General features: G+C 42.0%; 1 protein-coding gene across 1 annotated transcript in view; it reads right to left on the reverse strand.

Moving 5' to 3' along the window:
* The window catches only part of ebf1a (EBF transcription factor 1a), a 77,205-nt gene that overhangs the window by 17,245 nt on the left and 41,368 nt on the right, over positions 1–18,592 (reverse strand). The window contains exons 4-7 of the mRNA XM_037675085.1: positions 16,122–16,240; positions 14,246–14,387; positions 10,973–11,103; positions 8,534–8,660 (exon numbers count right to left, since the gene is read on the reverse strand). Of these exons, the coding sequence (XP_037531013.1) occupies positions 8,534–8,660; positions 10,973–11,103; positions 14,246–14,387; positions 16,122–16,240 (519 nt within the window). The remainder of the gene's footprint in view (positions 1–8,533; positions 8,661–10,972; positions 11,104–14,245; positions 14,388–16,121; positions 16,241–18,592) is intronic.

The raw sequence follows: 18,592 nt of genomic DNA on the forward strand, positions 1-18,592 counted from the left end.
CAATCTAATTTTTATCCATTTTTCCATAAACCCTGAGATTGCGTTTATTTGCAGAATCCGACAAGCTAAATAAAGCATCGCTTGAACATGTCAGGGAGACTAATGCATGGCTGGAAATTCATACAGAGAAAACAGATGAGTAGAGCTTTTTTTTTTTGCTCCTCATGGAAGGGAGAGGCTGAGAGAGAGAGAGCGAGAAGGTGGGGAAGATGGAGATTCTACAAATCAATGGAGGTGAGGACGCTACCAGAACGTAAGCTCTAATTATCTGTTGCAAAAAAAAAAAAAAGTGCATGTCGACAGTTAACAATACCTGACAGCACGGAGCCTCACTCAGGGGGGAGAATGCAAATTTAAAAAAAAAGAAAAATTTTGATAGAAACTGCGCATTTGAATAAAGATTTAGGAAAACAGAAAAAAATAAATAAATTGTTCCCCGCGGCGAAGGCTGCTCATTTCAGTAAGGTATGAAATAATCTCCATCCAAATTCATTTACATCATCATCATCATCATCACGGAAGCAGATGCGCCTGTAATAAGACGGGAGCGCTTGCTAAGGAGGGAAGACAAGCCACATGGTGCAGAAAATTAATCTCAATCTCAAATGGAGGTGTGAGTTTCCTTGCAGTTGGGCTGTAAATGTGAGTGCATGCAGCCTCCTCGGCTGCTCTCGTCTCCAGCTGCACACCAGCCGCTTTAATCAGCAGCAGGCATCCACCCAAGCTCAATAAAAGGCAGCATTCACAAATAGGAGCAGGGCAAGTAATTGACCAGCTCGTGGCCGAACCCCCCCCCCCCCCTCTTTTATTGCCAGATGACTCCGTGCTGCATTTGTGCATCTTTAATGTGCACGAGTGTAGGTGCACCATGAGCGTGTGTGTATCTGCAGGTTTTTGTTAACTTTACATGCGTATAAAAGGATCCTGTAGGAGTTCTATATAAATCAGTGCCTTTTTTATTTTGCCAGCTGCAAAAAAATACATGAATAAAAATAACAGGGTGATGTTGTTGCCTGTTTTTGTGTGAGGTTGTCTGATTGTTGCCTGTTTTTGTGTGAGGTTGTCTGATTGTTAGCGAAATATTTCACGAGCCATTAGATGGATTTTCTTAAAACTGTCTGAAAGTAATCATTAGATGCACATCTACAACCTTCTGAAGTCAGCCTCATTAAGACGGCCTAATCATCCTTAACAAATATGGATGTCATTCAGCCAGTTTGGAAGATTTTGAGCTAAAGTTTGGCGTGGTAGTAGCTGAGAGTGATTCCAACACACAGTCCAGGTATTAAAAGATCACAAAGGATTTTTGTTTAAAACGTTGCCAGTAATTATTGGACTCAACTCCGTTTGTCTGTTAGCAAAACATTTTATGAACCATTGGAAAGATATGAATGAAGCGTCAGAAGTACATTGACAACTGACTTTTAAAACTTTTTAAATTTCCCTCATTCCAGTTGACCATCACTTCTATAACTGACCTTAAAAACAAAAAAATGCTTACAGCTCCGACATTTTTACAGATATTAAACTAAAACTGGATGTGGCTGACAGATACATACCCTGGATGCTACATGCTGAACAAAACCTCAAAACGTTGGCGTTAACTCTTCAACCCTGTTTGTCTGTTAGCAAAATATTTCATAAACCACTTGACAGGTTTGAATGAAACTTTCAGGAAGTAAGTAATAAATGTGCATCTACAACTGTTTAACTTTTGAAGTCAACCTCAGCAAAGCTGCCAAAGCTAACCAGTTCTTGAAAACACAAACAAAGGCTGTAACTCTGTCAGTTTTACTAATATTGAGCTAAAGTTTGATGTGCACATTAAGTTATTTTAAAGGTTTAATAAAAACCTTAATAATGTGAATGTTTATGAAGCATTCATTCTATTGCGATCCATTTTTCTTCTGTATGTTTTTCAGCATATTTGACAATCCTGCTATGACTTTTGATATTGGTACAACTTTAGCTTTTTGAAATATTTAGCCTTTTCTGACATTTTTTTCTCATAGACAATGAATTGAGCTCATTTTACATCCTTAAAATGTTTAGATCTGTTTACAACATTTTACTGCTCCTTTCACATTTTGTTCTGCTTCAGCTTCTTTCAGCTTCCTTATGCAAATTTAAACATTTTTAGATAATTTCAGCTGTTCCTTCAGTTGTTTTGTGCTCCTTTCAGATTCTTTCTGCAAATCAGAACAATTTGGTGCTTCTTCGAACTTCTTTCTTCTAATTTCAGTTATTTATGCTCCTTTCAGCTTATTTCGTCAAGTTTCTGCTTTTTCTGCTATTTAGCTATTTTATGCTAATTTTAGCTTTTTGGGCTAATTCCACTTTTGCTGCACTAATTTTTTTTTTTCAGCCTAATTCAGCAAAAATGCGCTCTATTCACTTCCTTCCAGTAATTTTGGCTTCTATCTGCTATTTTTAGCTACTTCTCAGCCATTTTATGCTAATTTCAGCCTTTTTCAGGTCATTTCCACTTCTTTGTGCTCATTTCTGCTTCTTTAATCCTAACTGGGCGAAGATGTGTTCTGTCTGCTTTCTTCTGCTAATTTAAGCTTATTCTACCTGTTACGCTAGCTTTTTAGCGTATTTGAGCTAATTGCAATTGTTTTCAGATAAATTCAAGTTTTTCATGGTATTTTCTGCTGCTTTCAGCCTAATTAACTTATTTCTGCAACTTTCAACTTGTTATGCTCCTTTAAGCTTATTTCTGCTAGTTTCAGTCATTTCAGCTAGTATCTAGCTGTTTTACGTTATTATTAGCGTTTTTAGCTAATCCCACATTTTTTGCGCTCATTTCAACTTTTGTGTTCTTTCTGCTTTCTCCTGCTGATTTACGCTTGCTCTACATTTTCAGCTACGTTTCAACATGTTTGGTTTTTTTGCTAATTTCAGGTGTTTTTCAGCAAGTTCTTCTGCAGTAAGCATTTACACTGCATTTTCACAGGAAATGCAATTCCTCTAGTTACAGCTGTCATTTCTCATTATAAGATGACCTCAGTTAAAACTCTGGCAGGAAAAGTGGTGCACAACATGTTTCAAGGACAGAGCAGGCCTCTAATTTCAGAAGATTTCACTTCATTGTGGCAACTTTTAAAATGAAATTAATCTATTTTGTTTTTACTTTAAAGAGCATCTCACTCTGCCATCGTCTGCTTCAGCCCAGCGTTTCAAGTGACAAACAACCGACAGACCTTCCTCCGCTCCTGCAAACGATTCGGAGTGCACCGGCAGCTGCACGGAGACGGAAAGAGAAATGTCAGCAGCAGCTGGTTTAAATTCTCTTCTTGACTTTTGTCTTTTTTTTTTTCTTCTTCCCCTTTTCGCTGTCCCCACTCCTCCTCGCTGCAACTGACGGATGTTTCCAGCACAACTAATCTGCACTCATTGCTGAAAAACTACTCCTAATAGTTTGTGCGTGCGTGTGCGTGATGCGCGTTAATGTGAGCCAGCAGAGCCTTTTAATATCAGCAGAGGCTGAGGTGGGAGCAGCACGCAGACAAGGTTGCATACTGAGAAGGGAGGGGGATTGCCTTTTGAACGACATGGACGATTCATCAACTCCCCCTCACAAGAAAGTACGGCTAGTGTAGCCGTGTCACACACACACACGCACACACACACATGGACATACACTCCAGTCCTGCTGGTGGAAGCATTATCACTTCATATTGCAAGGAGAAAAGAAAAAAAGAGCTTCCCTGATGAATGTTGCAGCAACTCTGTAAAAGATGATACACACCCCAACGTGAAGGTGCATTTGTGCAGGGTGGAGTTGGAGGGGGGGACTTTGCAATGACCTGATAATAGAAGAGGGGGATTAGGGACAGCGCTGAGCCCCAGAGGTGGGTAAGGCAGAGGGCAGAGAGTGGAACAGAAGAGGGATAAGGGGATAAAAAAAACAACAACAACATTCTTTTATTCTTATCAGTGGATGGCTTAATTGCCTTTGATGAGTCTAATTGGAGCTTTTGGAAGTCTAATGGAGGAGGGGTCCTCAGAGACGGCAGGAGACACATTACTGTAATAGCTTCTCGGTGAATCTCCTCTGCACCAAAAGTTCCCTTCATGTTTCCTCTGTCCAGAGTTGCAGCTGAATAGTTGTCCATGTGGTGGCAGCTGGAGTATCAGTATTCACCAGCTCAGGATGTGTGTGTGTGTGTGTGTGTGTGTGTGTGCATAGATGGGGTTATGAGAGTGGTATGTTTGCAAAGCAGCAGTAGCAGCAGTATTGGGTACGTGTTGACTTAATTAGGTCTGTGAGCTGCTTGCTTTCCTCTCCTCAGCAGAAGTTGATTAGCAATGCCAGCTGTCCCCAATGTAATTCAGAGCATGCGTGCGCGTGTGTGTGTGATTGCGGTGTAATATACGAGCGGTGTGCGGCTGTGTTGATGTTTGTGTGCTAGCTGCCAGCTGCCACACGGTGCTGCCAATCCTCTATGATTAGTACCCACTGGCAACTGGGCTCAAACTGGTGCCAAACAGACCCAGGAGGGCATCATGGCCCATGGTAATACTCCATCGCTTTCTCCTCTTCTTTGGACCACCTCTCTTTCGCTTCACTCGCATTAGATGCTTGGTTTTTTTTTTGTATGTTTGTTGTTGTTGTTCCCCCTTCAAAATGTTGTGCCGGCCAGGTTCCTTCATTTTCACAGGAAGACACAAAGAGCTACACAAGACATGCTAATACAACAACGCAACGGTGGCCGAAATGAATTGTGAGGAAAAGTAAGGCCCCGGTCGGTTGTGTTGCCGTGAAGATGCCAGCACCACAGTGTCCAGCTCCCAGCGGACAACCTCTCACCTGTTGAGATTCATGTCTGTGTCTCAGCAGAGGCCAAGAGGCAGCAAGAACAAAAAGGCGTTAGCCAAAGGAATTCGTTCAAAGATGCAAGTTTTGAATAAGTGAATGTGACAAGGTGAAAGAGTGCAGCTTATGCATACACTTCCTGCATGGCTGCTACATAAACACTCCTGCACGACTTTACTGCACACTGCTCCATGGGATTGGCAGACTGTGGGGTGTTGGACAGCTCCGGCACACCAAAGGCTGCACGCCCATCTGCCCCCTGTCTTAGTAATGCAGTTATTTTTCAGCTCACTTGTGTGTGGAGTCCAGCCACACATATGCACAAAGAAACACCAGCGCACTATAGCAGTGTGTATCACAAATCCATAGCTGCAACTCGTGGACACGGGCTGTGTCCATGTGTTGCAATCAGGACACACACACAAATTGCATGGTGATACGCCTCACACGCTCTCCCAGTTATGATTTTGTCAGATGTTGGCCATTCCAGTTGGAGCTTACTGCCTAAGTCTATCGGTGGTTGAGATTACAGACAGATTTATGTGATTCGCCGTCTCCCCAGAGGACCAGCGGCCTTGCAATGGTTAATCACAGCTTTACTCTTGCTACCATTCTTCCACCACACGGCTGTAACTCTAACGTAAGTGTTCGTGCGCATGCTTGTCACACTTTAGGTGTAGAACGCTTCCTTCATCGAATGGCGCCTTCGACAGGGGTTAATTCTCAATAATCCCACTAATCAAAAGGTTAAACCTCCCTCTGACCTTCCCTTGCTTCATAAAACAGGGCAAATTCTTTTTTCTCCTCAGATCAGCAAGCTTGTCCACTGAATTATTGAGTCGCTGTATTGAACTTTAAATTGTTTAGCATGCATGTTTTTTTTTTTGCTCCCCTCCCTCCAGAAGCAGTGGAGAGTGATGAAAGCACATAAAGCATGCACCTCAACACTTTTGGCAGATACAGCAAAACCACATGCGACTAAATAACTGTGTTGAAACTGTGTTGACCTGATTGTATGGAGTGAGTTTTTTCCTCCCGTCTTTCATCCGTAACGCAAATACTTAGGAAAAACATGCCAAAATTAAAGGCCGAGCATTCTTCGATGACATATTGCACATATTTCATGCCAGAGTTTTAAAGCTAAGTTATGATGACACATGATGTCGTTACAGCCATTGTGGTCAAACTGTAAATAAAGTGCTTCAAGTATGAGCTGAGGATGAATCTTAGTTCAATATATGTCTGACTTGAGTTATTGCCATTTCAGCTTCAGCTGATTAGCTGTGACGGCCATCTTAAATAATAAATAGTAACTAAAGTGTTATGTGTTGTCATCATTGTATGTTCTCATACAATGGTGAAATTGGTTCTCTACATTTAACACATCACACCTGGGATACACCCAGGTGGAGCAGTGGGCATTTATGTAAGAACCCAGGGAGCAATTAAGGATTAGGTGTCCTGCTCAGAGGCACCGTGACATGTGATGGTTGGAGATCGAGTCTGGGACTTTCGGGTCCCGAGTCGGCTGCCCTACCTCTACCCCATCTTGAATTGGGATGACTTAAAAAAATAATGGGTTGGAGATGTACAGTAGTCCCTCGCCACTTCGCGGTTCGACTTTTGCTGACTCACTAATTTGCAGTTTTTCAAAGTCAGATTGTACATACACAACAACAACAAAAAAAGATTGTATACAATACACAATTGTAAACTTTAATATTACTCACATGGTTGGGACAGTACGGAATACAGTAAAAAGTTACAATAAAAAGTTAACAAAAAAAAAACAATCTTCGGACAGGCACTGTAGTTTTCTCTCAATAAGCCTATACTGTATCACCAGTCAAAAGGACTACATTACCCAGAAGCCAACAGCACTTCCTGTCTGCTGAAATGGAGGGAAAGTTTGGATCCGATCCGAACCTGACTAAAAAGTTTGGTCCTTATTCATAGTGACTTAGGCGCTCAGTGGATGCAGAGAGCCGTACGGAACTGTCTGGGAATTGGACCAGAATTATTTCCAGCTTCATCGGTCACTCTGAGTGCTGCTTGCAGGCCCATGAGGCCTCTCAAGTGGGGAGACGATGCTTAGTCAAGTCAAATGTATTTATTTAGCACATTTAAATCAGTAATTGTTATCAAAGTGTTTACAGGTCTGGTGTCTTTCTGGAGCTCACCCAGACTTTTTTCATTGGATCCCTCTGGATTATTTGGACTCTATTGGGACCATTGTGTGGTTTTCTGCTGGTTATATGAGGGTCTGGCTCTCTCTAAAATCGTCTTGGTGCTCAACGGCTGCAGAGAGCCAGTCAGAACCGGACCAGAACCAGACCAAGGCTGGTGATTACCCAAATAAAATTTTGCAGTAGAAGCTGTGAAGTATGTATGTTGTTAAAATGATGTAGGTTTAAGAGTTTAGAACATTACAAGAGTGTGGGAAAGTTTATAAAGCATTAATATATATATATACTAAAATAAATATAGCGTTCCTACTTTGCGGTTTTTCACCTAACTCGGTAGGGTCTGGAACGTAACTCCCACGATAATCAAGGACTGCTGTATATCCAACGTTTACGTTCTGAAAGATCACTAAAATACATCCAGTGGTTCATGAGACATTTTGCTAACAGAGAGACAGGGTTGACGCCAACGATTATTGCCAAAGTTGTAATAATGTACTATGTATTGTCATCATTGTATGTTCCCATACAAAGGTGAAATTGGCTCTATGCATTTGAATCATCCACCACCAGGTGGAGCAGTGGGCAGCTATTGAAAGTGCCTGGGGAGCAACTGGGAATAAAGTGTCCTGCTCAGAGACACCACCAGATGTGCAATGACCAGGGATCGAACCCAGTAACTTCGGTCCAGAGTCGTCTGCCCTGCCTCTACACCATATCTGCCCCCAACTGGACTGTAACTGTATTGCACAATCTAAAAAAGTTAAGTCTGGTCCTCTGGACATTCAAAAACAAAACAAACAAACAAAAAAATACAAATGTTTTGTCTTTCATCGGAAATACTTTTTCAGTCAGCTCCTCAGACTGAAGAAGTCTTTTGGATGAAAGACAAAACATTTGTACTTTTTTGTTTTGATTTCTTTTGTTTTGATTTTTGAATGTCCAGAGGACCAGACTTAACTTTTTTTAAATGTTTCTACCTGGATTATTGAGCACGCATCAGGATGTATTGCACAATGTGTAGCACTTGATGTATGTGTTGGGGATGATGCCCAGCGACTACCACACCAAATTTTAGCTGTTACAGCCCTTTTTGTGTTGACTAAGCTGTTTTTTTTGTTTCTTTGTTTATATAATTTCTTCTATTTACGTTTCATTTTATATGCTTTTTATATGGTTGTCCGTTGCTGTCTGTACCTCACCTGTGTTATTTTCTCTCTTGTAAACGAGTCCTCGTGGCTCAATGAGACTAACCTGTATAATTGACTGAATGAATGATAAGCTGTTTCAGCCATTGTGAATGGGGTTGACTCCAAAAGTTAATCAGTTGTACAGTCGATGCAAATCATTCATTACTTTTTAATATTCTGTGAAATCTCTGTACTGGTTCAGGAGATGTTTTTGCTAACACTGCAGACAAATCACCACACAAACAACACTTTATCACTATTACCTTCAGCAGCAGGTAAATTCACTGCATCGTCTCTTTAGATCGCAGCAAGCTGGTGTCATTAGTGCACACGTGTAGTACCTGTGTAAATGAAGCGTCCAGGTGTGCCTTTGCAGAACTGTTTCGATTTGTAGGACAGTGTGACTTCCACCACCCCTGGGATGTGCCTTGGCGGAGTCTGCACACGGATTGCATGGGGAGTGATCAACTATGAAAGAAATGGAGAGGGTCAGGCAGATTAGTGTAATGAAACTTTATAGCTTAAATGCTCGTGTTGTGGGACTATTCTCCACTTGTCTCGGTTTTCTTCTTTGTAGCTCTGAGCCTCTTTCTGACTATAATAAGCCTGAAAATGATGTGTCGGAGCTAAAGCCCTCAGGTGGCCTTGTGGCCCCAGGCAATGTCGCTGCGAGGCTGAGGATGGTTATCAGTGCTGACATGAACTATGTAATAAGGATTCAAAAGCAGTTATGTGTTTATGAATAAAACAGACTTCTCCCTGCATACATCTATTAAACAGAATAAGTAAATGTATAATACGCTTGTCTTGACTGGCCCTGTCTCTGTGTCTGTCAGCTGAAGCTGTCTAGCTGCCACTAGCCACATAAAAGCACCACTGTGTCTTAAAGAGGCTCACTTAGTGAGGCTTATGAGCCCACTTGCATAGTGCGTGTGTGCGCATGTGTGTGTGCTGAAGGCACTTTAAAGGAAACCGGTAACATGACAAAACGCATGAGGACCTCGCTGAGTGTTCGTTTTCCACATGCTACAGTAAGCTAGCACTCAAAGCTAGAAGCGCTCAGAAACTATCAATGCTGCTGCCAGCAGTGTGCAGATGTGTGTGTGTTGTTATAACTAACTGTCCCTTTCATTTCTCACTTAGCTAGGCTTTCATTCCACCATTGTTTGGCCCTGCTCACCCCTCAGCGCAATAATACAGGAGCTTTTTATAGAATTATTTCTTTACTAAAGAGAAAGCTGTTTAGCTGCTCCTACTCGCTGACCTCCAGTTTCTCATACACTGCATTTACATTTTAGTAAGGCGGCAGATGCTCCTTACAAAGGGATTCAGGCTGTAGCATGTGCACATATTTCAAGAAAGCAGGTATAAACGCAGCCTAATAAATGACAAGGGGAGGTGAACAGGGAGCTACAAAAACTGCTGCTCAAGGTTGTAAAATATTTCTTCCATCCACTTACAGGCTGCACTTATTTATTGCTTTAATTACAGAACAGTCCATTTATTACTTTTTAATAGGCTGATTTTATTGTTAATTTACAAAGTCTGGCAAAAAAACAGCACTTCTGAGACTCAAGCTAGTCATCTTTGCTTGTTTTGTCAGTGAGATAAAAACAGGTTTTTGTCTGTTCTGAACAACAGGGTACAAACAAATAGCGGGATGTATGTAAAGAAATCATTGAGAGGGTATTGAAAAAAAACCTCCTTAATTGACAACCTTGAGACTACAGATATGTTTAACAAAAAGTATTAGAAGTAATGAAAATAATGCAGAAAAAAGTCCTTTGTATATGTTTTTTCTAAATAAAAAATTAGTGGTCCCACAATTGGGGTCAATACCCAAATATGAGATGAAAAATTAAATGAGGTCTTGACTTGACTTCCAGAAACACAATTAAATTAAAATTGTCATTGCTAAAACAAATTTTCCCATAATTCTTTTGAAATGTAAAAGATTAAGTTGTAAACAAATGGTGGATTTTCCCATGTGTAATTTGCCCATAGCGATGTTTGTATGTCAGCTAAAGATGGTCATGGTTCTCTGGTGTTGTTATTTAGTGGGTCTGAAGCTGGAAAGCTTGGGAACCATTGGAATAAATTGATTATTACACATGCAGTTTTTCAGAAACAACTTTAAATGTTGCACTTGCTTTTGAATCTAACTAACTTTATGATATAGTATTCTAGTTATTGTTTATTAACCTTTATTTAACCAGGCAAATTCCATTGAGATCACAGATCTCTTTTGCAAGGGAGGCCTGGACCTGAAGGCAGCCTAACATGCATGTTTTTGTTCTGTGGAAGGAAACCAGAGTACCCAGATAAAACCCACACAAAGACGAGACGAACATACAAACTCCACACAGAAAGACCCCAGGTTCAACCGGGGATTGAACCCAGGACCTTCTTGCTGTGAGGCAACTGTGCTAACCACTGAGCAGTCGTGCTGCCAAGGTTTGATCAATAGGAAGGAAAGAAATGCTCCAAAAGTCCAAATATATTTTTTGTACCTATCTACTTTAACTAACATACTAATCAATAATACTTTGCTGGAGTTAATTGAAATCCCACCTAACAATTAAATAGTTTGTAAAGTTGTCAGAAAAATACATGGATGTCAACTGCTGCTTCTACAGGACATTTGGCAATGAAAGCCAAAGACTCAAATAACGCTAAAGTATCATAAATTTACAGAGCCATACACAACACACGTATATGCTTCAGCCATAACCAGAATATTTATACAAATGGGTTATATTAGAAATTAGATGTGGACTAACCTCACTCCAGACTAGCATGGTTCCAAAAATGACCTGGAGGCCATCAAAAAAGTTGTCCCCGATGATGATGACTGTAGCGCCTCCAGTGGTCCAGCCTTCACTGGGACTGATGGCTTTGATGCTGGGAGTTGCTAAAAAAAAGTCAAACATTAGAGATGAGAGACTGAATACCCTAATGAAGAGGCAGAATGGTCTTTTCCATTGGCCATATGTAAAGTCCACTCTTCTTTTTCTTTCCATCTCTCTGTCTTACACACACATAGTCACACATAAATCACCTTTAGCTTCTCCTCCCCCAGGGGTTGGCGGAGGACATGGAATTCTAATCAGAGTGATTATACGCGCCACCGTTATTAAACATCACCCCTGCCCCTGTGTGTGAGGGCAGCGGCAGTGCGCTTGTTTTATGACACGTGGCAAAGCGTGCGGGTGTGTAAATGTCAGGTGTGCTCAGTGTCTGATCAAAGGCCATGCGACCGGGGAGCCAGCAGAGCCAACAGTAGCTCTGCCCTCTGAATTCTCTGCCTTCATTAACCGAACACTTAGCTCAACTGTCCGCCTCACATTTCTATCCCATGGCCTACTTGGTAGCTGTATTTGTAAAAGTGTTTATGGTGATGTAGATGCTTTTTCTTGAAATACATTGAGCGGGTCCAGGAAGTAGCAACATATTCAACAACTGATCTTCAGTGTGCTGTTTTATACCTCAACTCTTGATGTTACGGACTTGGAGATTACGAGATGCGATTGAAGAAAAGAACGGCGTTGGGGAAAATACGTATTTATACAAGCTTAATCTCCTTTCTTTAACAGATATGCATCTTGTCAGACACGTTGTAATTCTGTAAAGCGGCATAATCCACTTTAGACTAGGCCGACTTTTTTTCCCCACAGCCTCGTCTTTGCTCTTTGCCTCTGACTCCCTGTTCTGTTTATCCTCCCAACAAGCTGGAGTGATATTTAGCCCCCTGATATGCCTGTAGAGATCAGTGTTCACCGAGCAGCAATCTGTGGCCGTAATCATGGTCCTAAGATGCCTCCCTTTCCCAGCCGCAGATATTATGTGCTCTTGATGTGCATGTGTGTGTTTTATGTGTGTGTGTGAATTAACCAGATGGTGGAACGTGAATCCATGTGATAGGATTATACTTCGGGGTGTTCCTCTGTGCCATCTGTTCAACTTTACGCACTGCTCATCTATTACCGGTTGAAATGGGTCCCATAGTTGTGTAACCGCCACACAAATATGACACTGGAGTAACAAGAGAGAAGACGAACACTCTTGTGTGGTTCCAAAAGAAGGAGGAAGGGTGAAAAGTGGGCTGTACGCACTTTTTGGACTGTTCCTACTGGCTGACTCACCATTAATGTTGCCTGTTAGTTTCTAATTAAACAAAGAACTTAAGAAATGACAGGTGGAGAAAGTTAATTTAGACCAATCTAGATTTACATCGTTGGGACAGTCATGCAATCTGGATTTCTCTCTTTCTGGATGGCATTGTTTTCTTCTTTTGGCTTTTTCCTCTTCAAGTGTCGCCACAGCGAACCATCCTCTGCATTCGCTGTCCTCACGCCAACTAACATCCTTCTACCAATATACCCACTCTCTGGACATGTCCAAACCATCTCACTCTGTCCTCTGCATCCTCTGTCCTCACTCCAACTCTCTCCATGTCCTCTCTAACTGTATCCATATGTCTTCTCTTTGTCTTTTTCCTGGCAGATGCATTTCTAACATCCTTCTACCAATATACCCACTGTCCCTCCTCTGGACATGTCCAGACTATCTCAGTCTGGTCTCTCTAACTTTATCTCCCAGTTGTTCAACCTGTGCTGTACCTCTGATGATCTCATTCCTAATCTTATCATCCTTGTCACTCCTAAGGAGAACCTCAACATCTTCATTTCTGCCACTTCCAGTTCTTTCTCCTGTCCTTTTGTCAGTGCCACTGTCTCCAGACCATACAATGTAGCTGGTCTCACCACTGTGTTGTAAACCTTTCTTTTGAAATTTACTGTCATCTTTTTCCACAAATCATTCAGGGTAGCATCATAATATGTATATTTCTCTTGTTATCGCTATGGCAAATGCAGAACAAAATTACATAACAAAAAGACATTATCATCTCAAATTACCAAGATATACGATGATCGATCTGGTTCTAAGTACCGGTAGTTCTCTTTAGGTCATTTTGATTAAAACCACTAATAATCACGATAGCTCAGTTACATTTGTGATTTTTGGCCTCAACAAAACAAATAGAAACTATGTTTTATTTGAATTGTTTCATCCTGTTTTCAGCTCTCGCTTTCATTGTCTCTTCTTGTCCCATCTTTGCTCCGCTCCGCTCTTTCCTTCTTTCAACTCTTGTCACTGGCAGAACAGAAAATCTGAGGCGAGGAAATTCCCAAACAAATCTTTCTGACACAGGGAACATCTGTTAGGTGTGTACTCCATTTCTCGTGCAAGATCCAAGTCGTGCTGACGTCTTCGATACATCTCATCTTTATGAACTTCTCTAATCTTCCGTGAGACCAGTCGTGAGGACAAGCGGTCCACTTTGTCTCCCGAGAACAGTCATCTGAAAGACTTAACTGCAACATTCAATCTTAATGCAATCTACTACAGGCCACCATGTAAATCCCTTCTTAGTTTTTTGTTATTATCATCCCTGAGGTTGACTTTCCTCAAAGAAAAAAAATATGTTTCTCTTATTCAATGTCTAGGAAATCAAAATGAGAAAATAACTGGATTAGGGACTTGGGAATCAGTGCAGTCTCCTAAATCATGTGCACATGTCATTATGAAGTATTAAAGGGCTTGTGTCTGACTGCGAGTGTGGGGGTGTACTTTCTGGTGCATGTAGGGGTGTGTTTGAAAACCTGCAGGATGGGGAGGATAGAAGGATAAAGCAGGTCTCCGAGGAAATAAAACCAGTGTTGGCTTTAAGCAGAACAGACCTCATAAGACACATGGTTCTTATGCGAGGCGGAGTAGAAGGCCCAGAGGCGCAGACCTGAGGGGAGCGAGGCACGAGGGAGAGACAAGACACTCAGGAGCTACCACTCACTTCGAGTTCCAAGCCCAACAAGAGAGGAAAGTGAAACCAAGGGAAAAATACAGGAAAGAGGCAAAAAAAAAGAAAGCGTGTTTGAGGGGATCAGAGGCAGAACGTGATGAACCTGACAGGCGAGGGAGGACAACAGAAAGAGGGAAAAGACAAAGAGAGCTACAACACAGAGTCTGGATCAGTTAGCTGCTGTTTTTAATACCGTGTTCCAGGTAGGATGGTGTCCCTTCTGAGGGGTCCAGTCTTCGAGCTCGACGCCCATGCTTGGAGTTGTTGTGCACAAACATGTTATCCGACACCGCCAGGACATGACCCTCAACGCTTACCGTAGTTGACACAACCACCTAGGAAATGGGAATTGAAAGGAACTGAGAAACTGGTAATAGAAAGCTCAACAGTGATTGTGTTGCTTACAAAACATGCAGGTGTTCTTCTGTCATTCAGTCTGTGAAACAGTTTTGAAAAAGATTTTGAGTTTTTACATATATAATTGAGGATGAGGAGTTCACTCGTAAGCATTGTTAAAGGGTTAATTCATTTGTTTTCAAGTGGGGTTCAATAACACCTGCTGGAGATAGCTTTTAATGACCATTACTTGGAAAACTGAGTAGAATTAAACTCTTTTTATTCAATTTGGGGTCATTTAAAGAGCAATCTAGAGCAGGTAAGATATTTACTGTTTATAATCTTTCCATTAAACTTTTTTTTTTTTTTTTTATCTTTCGGCTGCTCCCTTCTTCAGGGGTCACCACAGTGAACTAACTCACACAAAGACTTTGTGATTTTTTTTTTTACTCCAGATGTCCTTCCTGACACAACCACAGACCACTGAGCTACCACAGTCCTCTGTGTGGAGCAGAGAGCTGCTATCTAGGGGGTCCAGGGGAGCAGATGATGTGGGTTAAGGACCTTGCTCAAGGGCCCAGAGTAGGGCAAATGAGGGTGAAGGCAGATGTTGGTGTTTCACCTTTCCCATCCGCATTTTGATGTTTTTGGTCTGGGGAGACGAACTGGCAACCTTCCAATCACAGGCCCACCTTCTCTAACATCTGTGAAATCACTCCCCCAACCTTTCCACAGAACCAAACTTCAAAATATCTACCAATATATAATCTATAACTTTAATTTATTTTGTTTTGAACAAATAAGCCATAAAGATTAAGTAACAATATGGAATGACTGACCTTTGTAATGTAGTACAATGAACAAACAGCAATGATTTGCTCTATCCTGCACATAGTTTGTTGGGTTTTTTTTTTTTTTTTTTTTTTTTTTTTTTCATTTAGCCTTTATTTATCCAGGTTAGTCTCATTGAGCCACGAGAACTCATTTTCAAGAGAGACCTGTTTTAGGGAGCACATGGTGGGGGTTAAGGGCCTTGCTCATGGACCCAGAGTGGGGCGAATGAGGGTGAGGCAAGTGTGAGTGTTTCACCTACCCCACCCACAATTTTGATGTTGTCGGGGCCGGGGCGTGAACCGGCGATCTTCGGATCACAGGCCCACCTCTCTAACCTCTGCACCACCACTCCCCTAGTTTGTTGTTTTAGATTTGCTCTGACTGCCACCAGTTTCTAAAATATTGCAAGTTTTTAGTTGATATTCACTAGCTTTAATCTTTTGAGGGCTCCAAGCAACCAATGACCAGATTATTAAAAAACAAAAAAAAACAAACAACAGCTTCTAAACTAAAATCCCAATGTTGTGAGAGTTGTATGTGTCAAACAAAACTGTGAAGAAAAAAGTTATGCTTTGGTAAAGACTTTATTGGCGTCTTCAGAACTATTTTTGTTGAAGGTGCACTCCCTTAATATTATTAACAGTGAAGTTAGTTTTACATTTAGCTGTTAAAGTTTTGTTTTATTTATTTAATTTCTGGATGAGAGAAAACAAAAACTTTGAAATCAGCCAAATAATGAGATGTAGCAAATTATAAAGAGACTCCTTTGAGGGTAGGATGATTTTGTTCTGCAACAAAACACTGAAATTCACTTTAAAACACTGGAAGATTAGTTTTTGTGTCCTCTATACCAAGGCCCATCACACACTGAGTGCATTCAGACGGTCGGGGGGGGTCACCTGGAAGCGTCTCATGTCTCGGGGGTTCCCTGCGTTCTTCAGGCAGTTCTGGTTACACTTCAGGAAGAACTTGAGAAAAAACCTGCAGAGACACGGAGACGAGAGGGTCAGGTGAGCATCTGTGAGCAAGATCAGTGAGCATAACGATAAACCAAAACACAGATGTAAAAACAACGAGTCAAACCGCTGTGACAGACGAGGTTCACGCTCTCTTCAGCACCCATTTGTCAGCCCCCCATGTAAAAACCGTCTCCAAGACAGTGAGTAAAGGTGCTACCTTGCATATCCATCTCCGAGCGGCTGTCATGGCCTGCCATAAACTCACCGGGGCAGATGTAAGCCCCAGTCCCCTCCTCACCCCCCCACAGCTGTGTGCGACAGAGGTTGTACCGTAGCTCCTCTGCAGCACAGTGTTGCCATTCCTGCCTCTCTCAATCTCAGTGTGAGAGACCACATCAACAGCACCTGCCATGCATTATTAATAGGCTGAGATGGCAAGTATGGCTACCCACATCAATACTTAATGAGGGAGGGAGGAGTAAAAGGGGGAGAGTTGGTGCTGCTTGGGGGGGGGGGGGTGAAAAGCAGTAAAGGGGGACGGCAGACAATTTATTCCCTTGCCCCACCCCAAGGCTCAAGACCTGACAACTTCTTCTGTAAGTGAAACTGCAGTGGTGAACATCTGCCTCGTGCACCAGGTCTCACTGGGAGGAGAGAAAGAAATAAATGAAACCACTGAAACAAACAGTGCTGTGTACAAGCCTCACCCCCCCCAAAAAAATAAAATAAAATAAAAATTGGCGGGGTGGAGGGTGTAAAACTAAATTTCCCGCCCACTACCCGGCCCTCCTTCTCCTCCTCCTCCCTTTGAGGAAGCTCAAAGAAGTGCTGACAGCTGCAACTGCTTACAATACAGATCTCCGGCAGCCAGAGAGAGAATCACTCCTTTGCTCAGCTTTTCTTTCATATGTCTTATTTTCTCCCCACTGTTCATTTGTTATGGCTACGATTCTGCACTGGGCAGCGCGTTTGGAGCCAGCCAGCTCGGATATGATAGTGCATGTGCACATACACACATACACACACACACACACTCAGCGACGTGTCAAGTGAAACACACTGCAAGTTGCAGCCTTGTACAATTGCTTCATCCAGACAAAAAAAAAAAAAAAGAGAGAGAGAGAGAAAGAGGAAAGAAGATAAATGGACAGAGCAGAGTTATGTCTCATTTGGAAGGCCAGTCTACTGCTGGGTACATTACAAGCATCTGATGTAACACAAGAACTCGTGGATCCATCCCTGACGACTTTTAAATGCATGACAGCTGCTTAGTGGTTGATGCTCCTCCGCAAGTAAAGAAGGATAAATAAAAAACACCTCGTTTGATCTCAATAACAAACTCTTTCTCTGATACATATTTTTTTTCGCTCGCTCCCCTTTGGCTTTTTACCCCCCCCCCCCCCGATTTACGATCCGAACTTGGAGAGAGCAAAAAGAGGCACGATGTGCAAAAAGAACCTGATAGAAAGATAGACAAGGAAGACGGCATGTGAAATCTGAACAGGGAGACAGACCACCCTCCTGTATATTTTAGAGGCTGTAGGCCAAGATCTCAATAATTCATGAAGCGGAGAGATGGAGGTTTTTCCACTGTGCTGTTAGACCCCCACGGACTATGGGTCTCCCAACTTTCTTATCTCCTCAAGGTCAGAGAGCAGCCTTACAGACAGCTGTGAACTACATCCACTTGTCCAACACACTCCACCTTCCTCCACCTCGTGTTTAATTCATCGATTCCTCTTCCCGCCCCTCCTCTCAACAGCCCTCCACTGAGATCTCCATGATGGATGGATGATGGATAAGTGAAAGCAGGGAAGTTTGGGTTACTTCAGTCAGAGGTAACCAAATCAGAAGGTCAAATATTAGAATTTGGAGGAAGAATAAGGAGGTAGTGTTCAACTAAATCTGAGACGAGCTGGAGAGAGTCAACAGCTGTGACAGCTCGTCTCCTGCATGCACGGATCATCTGATTCATTATTTACACGACTAAAGGTGTCCGCCGCATGGAAACGTTACAAAACAGCAGAGCTGATTTGTCTGCTCAGAGCTGGGATCACCACAACACTGTGTGTGTGTGTGTGTGTGGTGTGTGTGTGTGTGTGCTAGAGTGGAAGCAGGGTGGATAAAGAGCAACGTGTGTTGATACAGTATGTAATAGAGAGATTACCATACAGATTTATGGATAATCTGACTGACAGCTGACTGGTAAATATGCGCAGATAGATGAAGAATGTCTGTGATTCTGTCGCTTGCTCTGTTTTATTCCAGATAACTAGGCTGTCTTTGATTAATATATAAAAAAAATACAAATACTTTGGTTGTTTAATTGTATGCTAACCATGTGGTGCAAGAACTCCCAAGTGAGAATCACTTCACTGTAATATATATATATATATATATATATATATATA

Source organism: Nematolebias whitei, chromosome 4 (genome assembly GCF_014905685.2).
Source record: "Nematolebias whitei isolate Nwh7 chromosome 4, NemWhi1, whole genome shotgun sequence".
Lineage (NCBI taxonomy): Eukaryota > Metazoa > Chordata > Actinopteri > Cyprinodontiformes > Rivulidae > Nematolebias > Nematolebias whitei.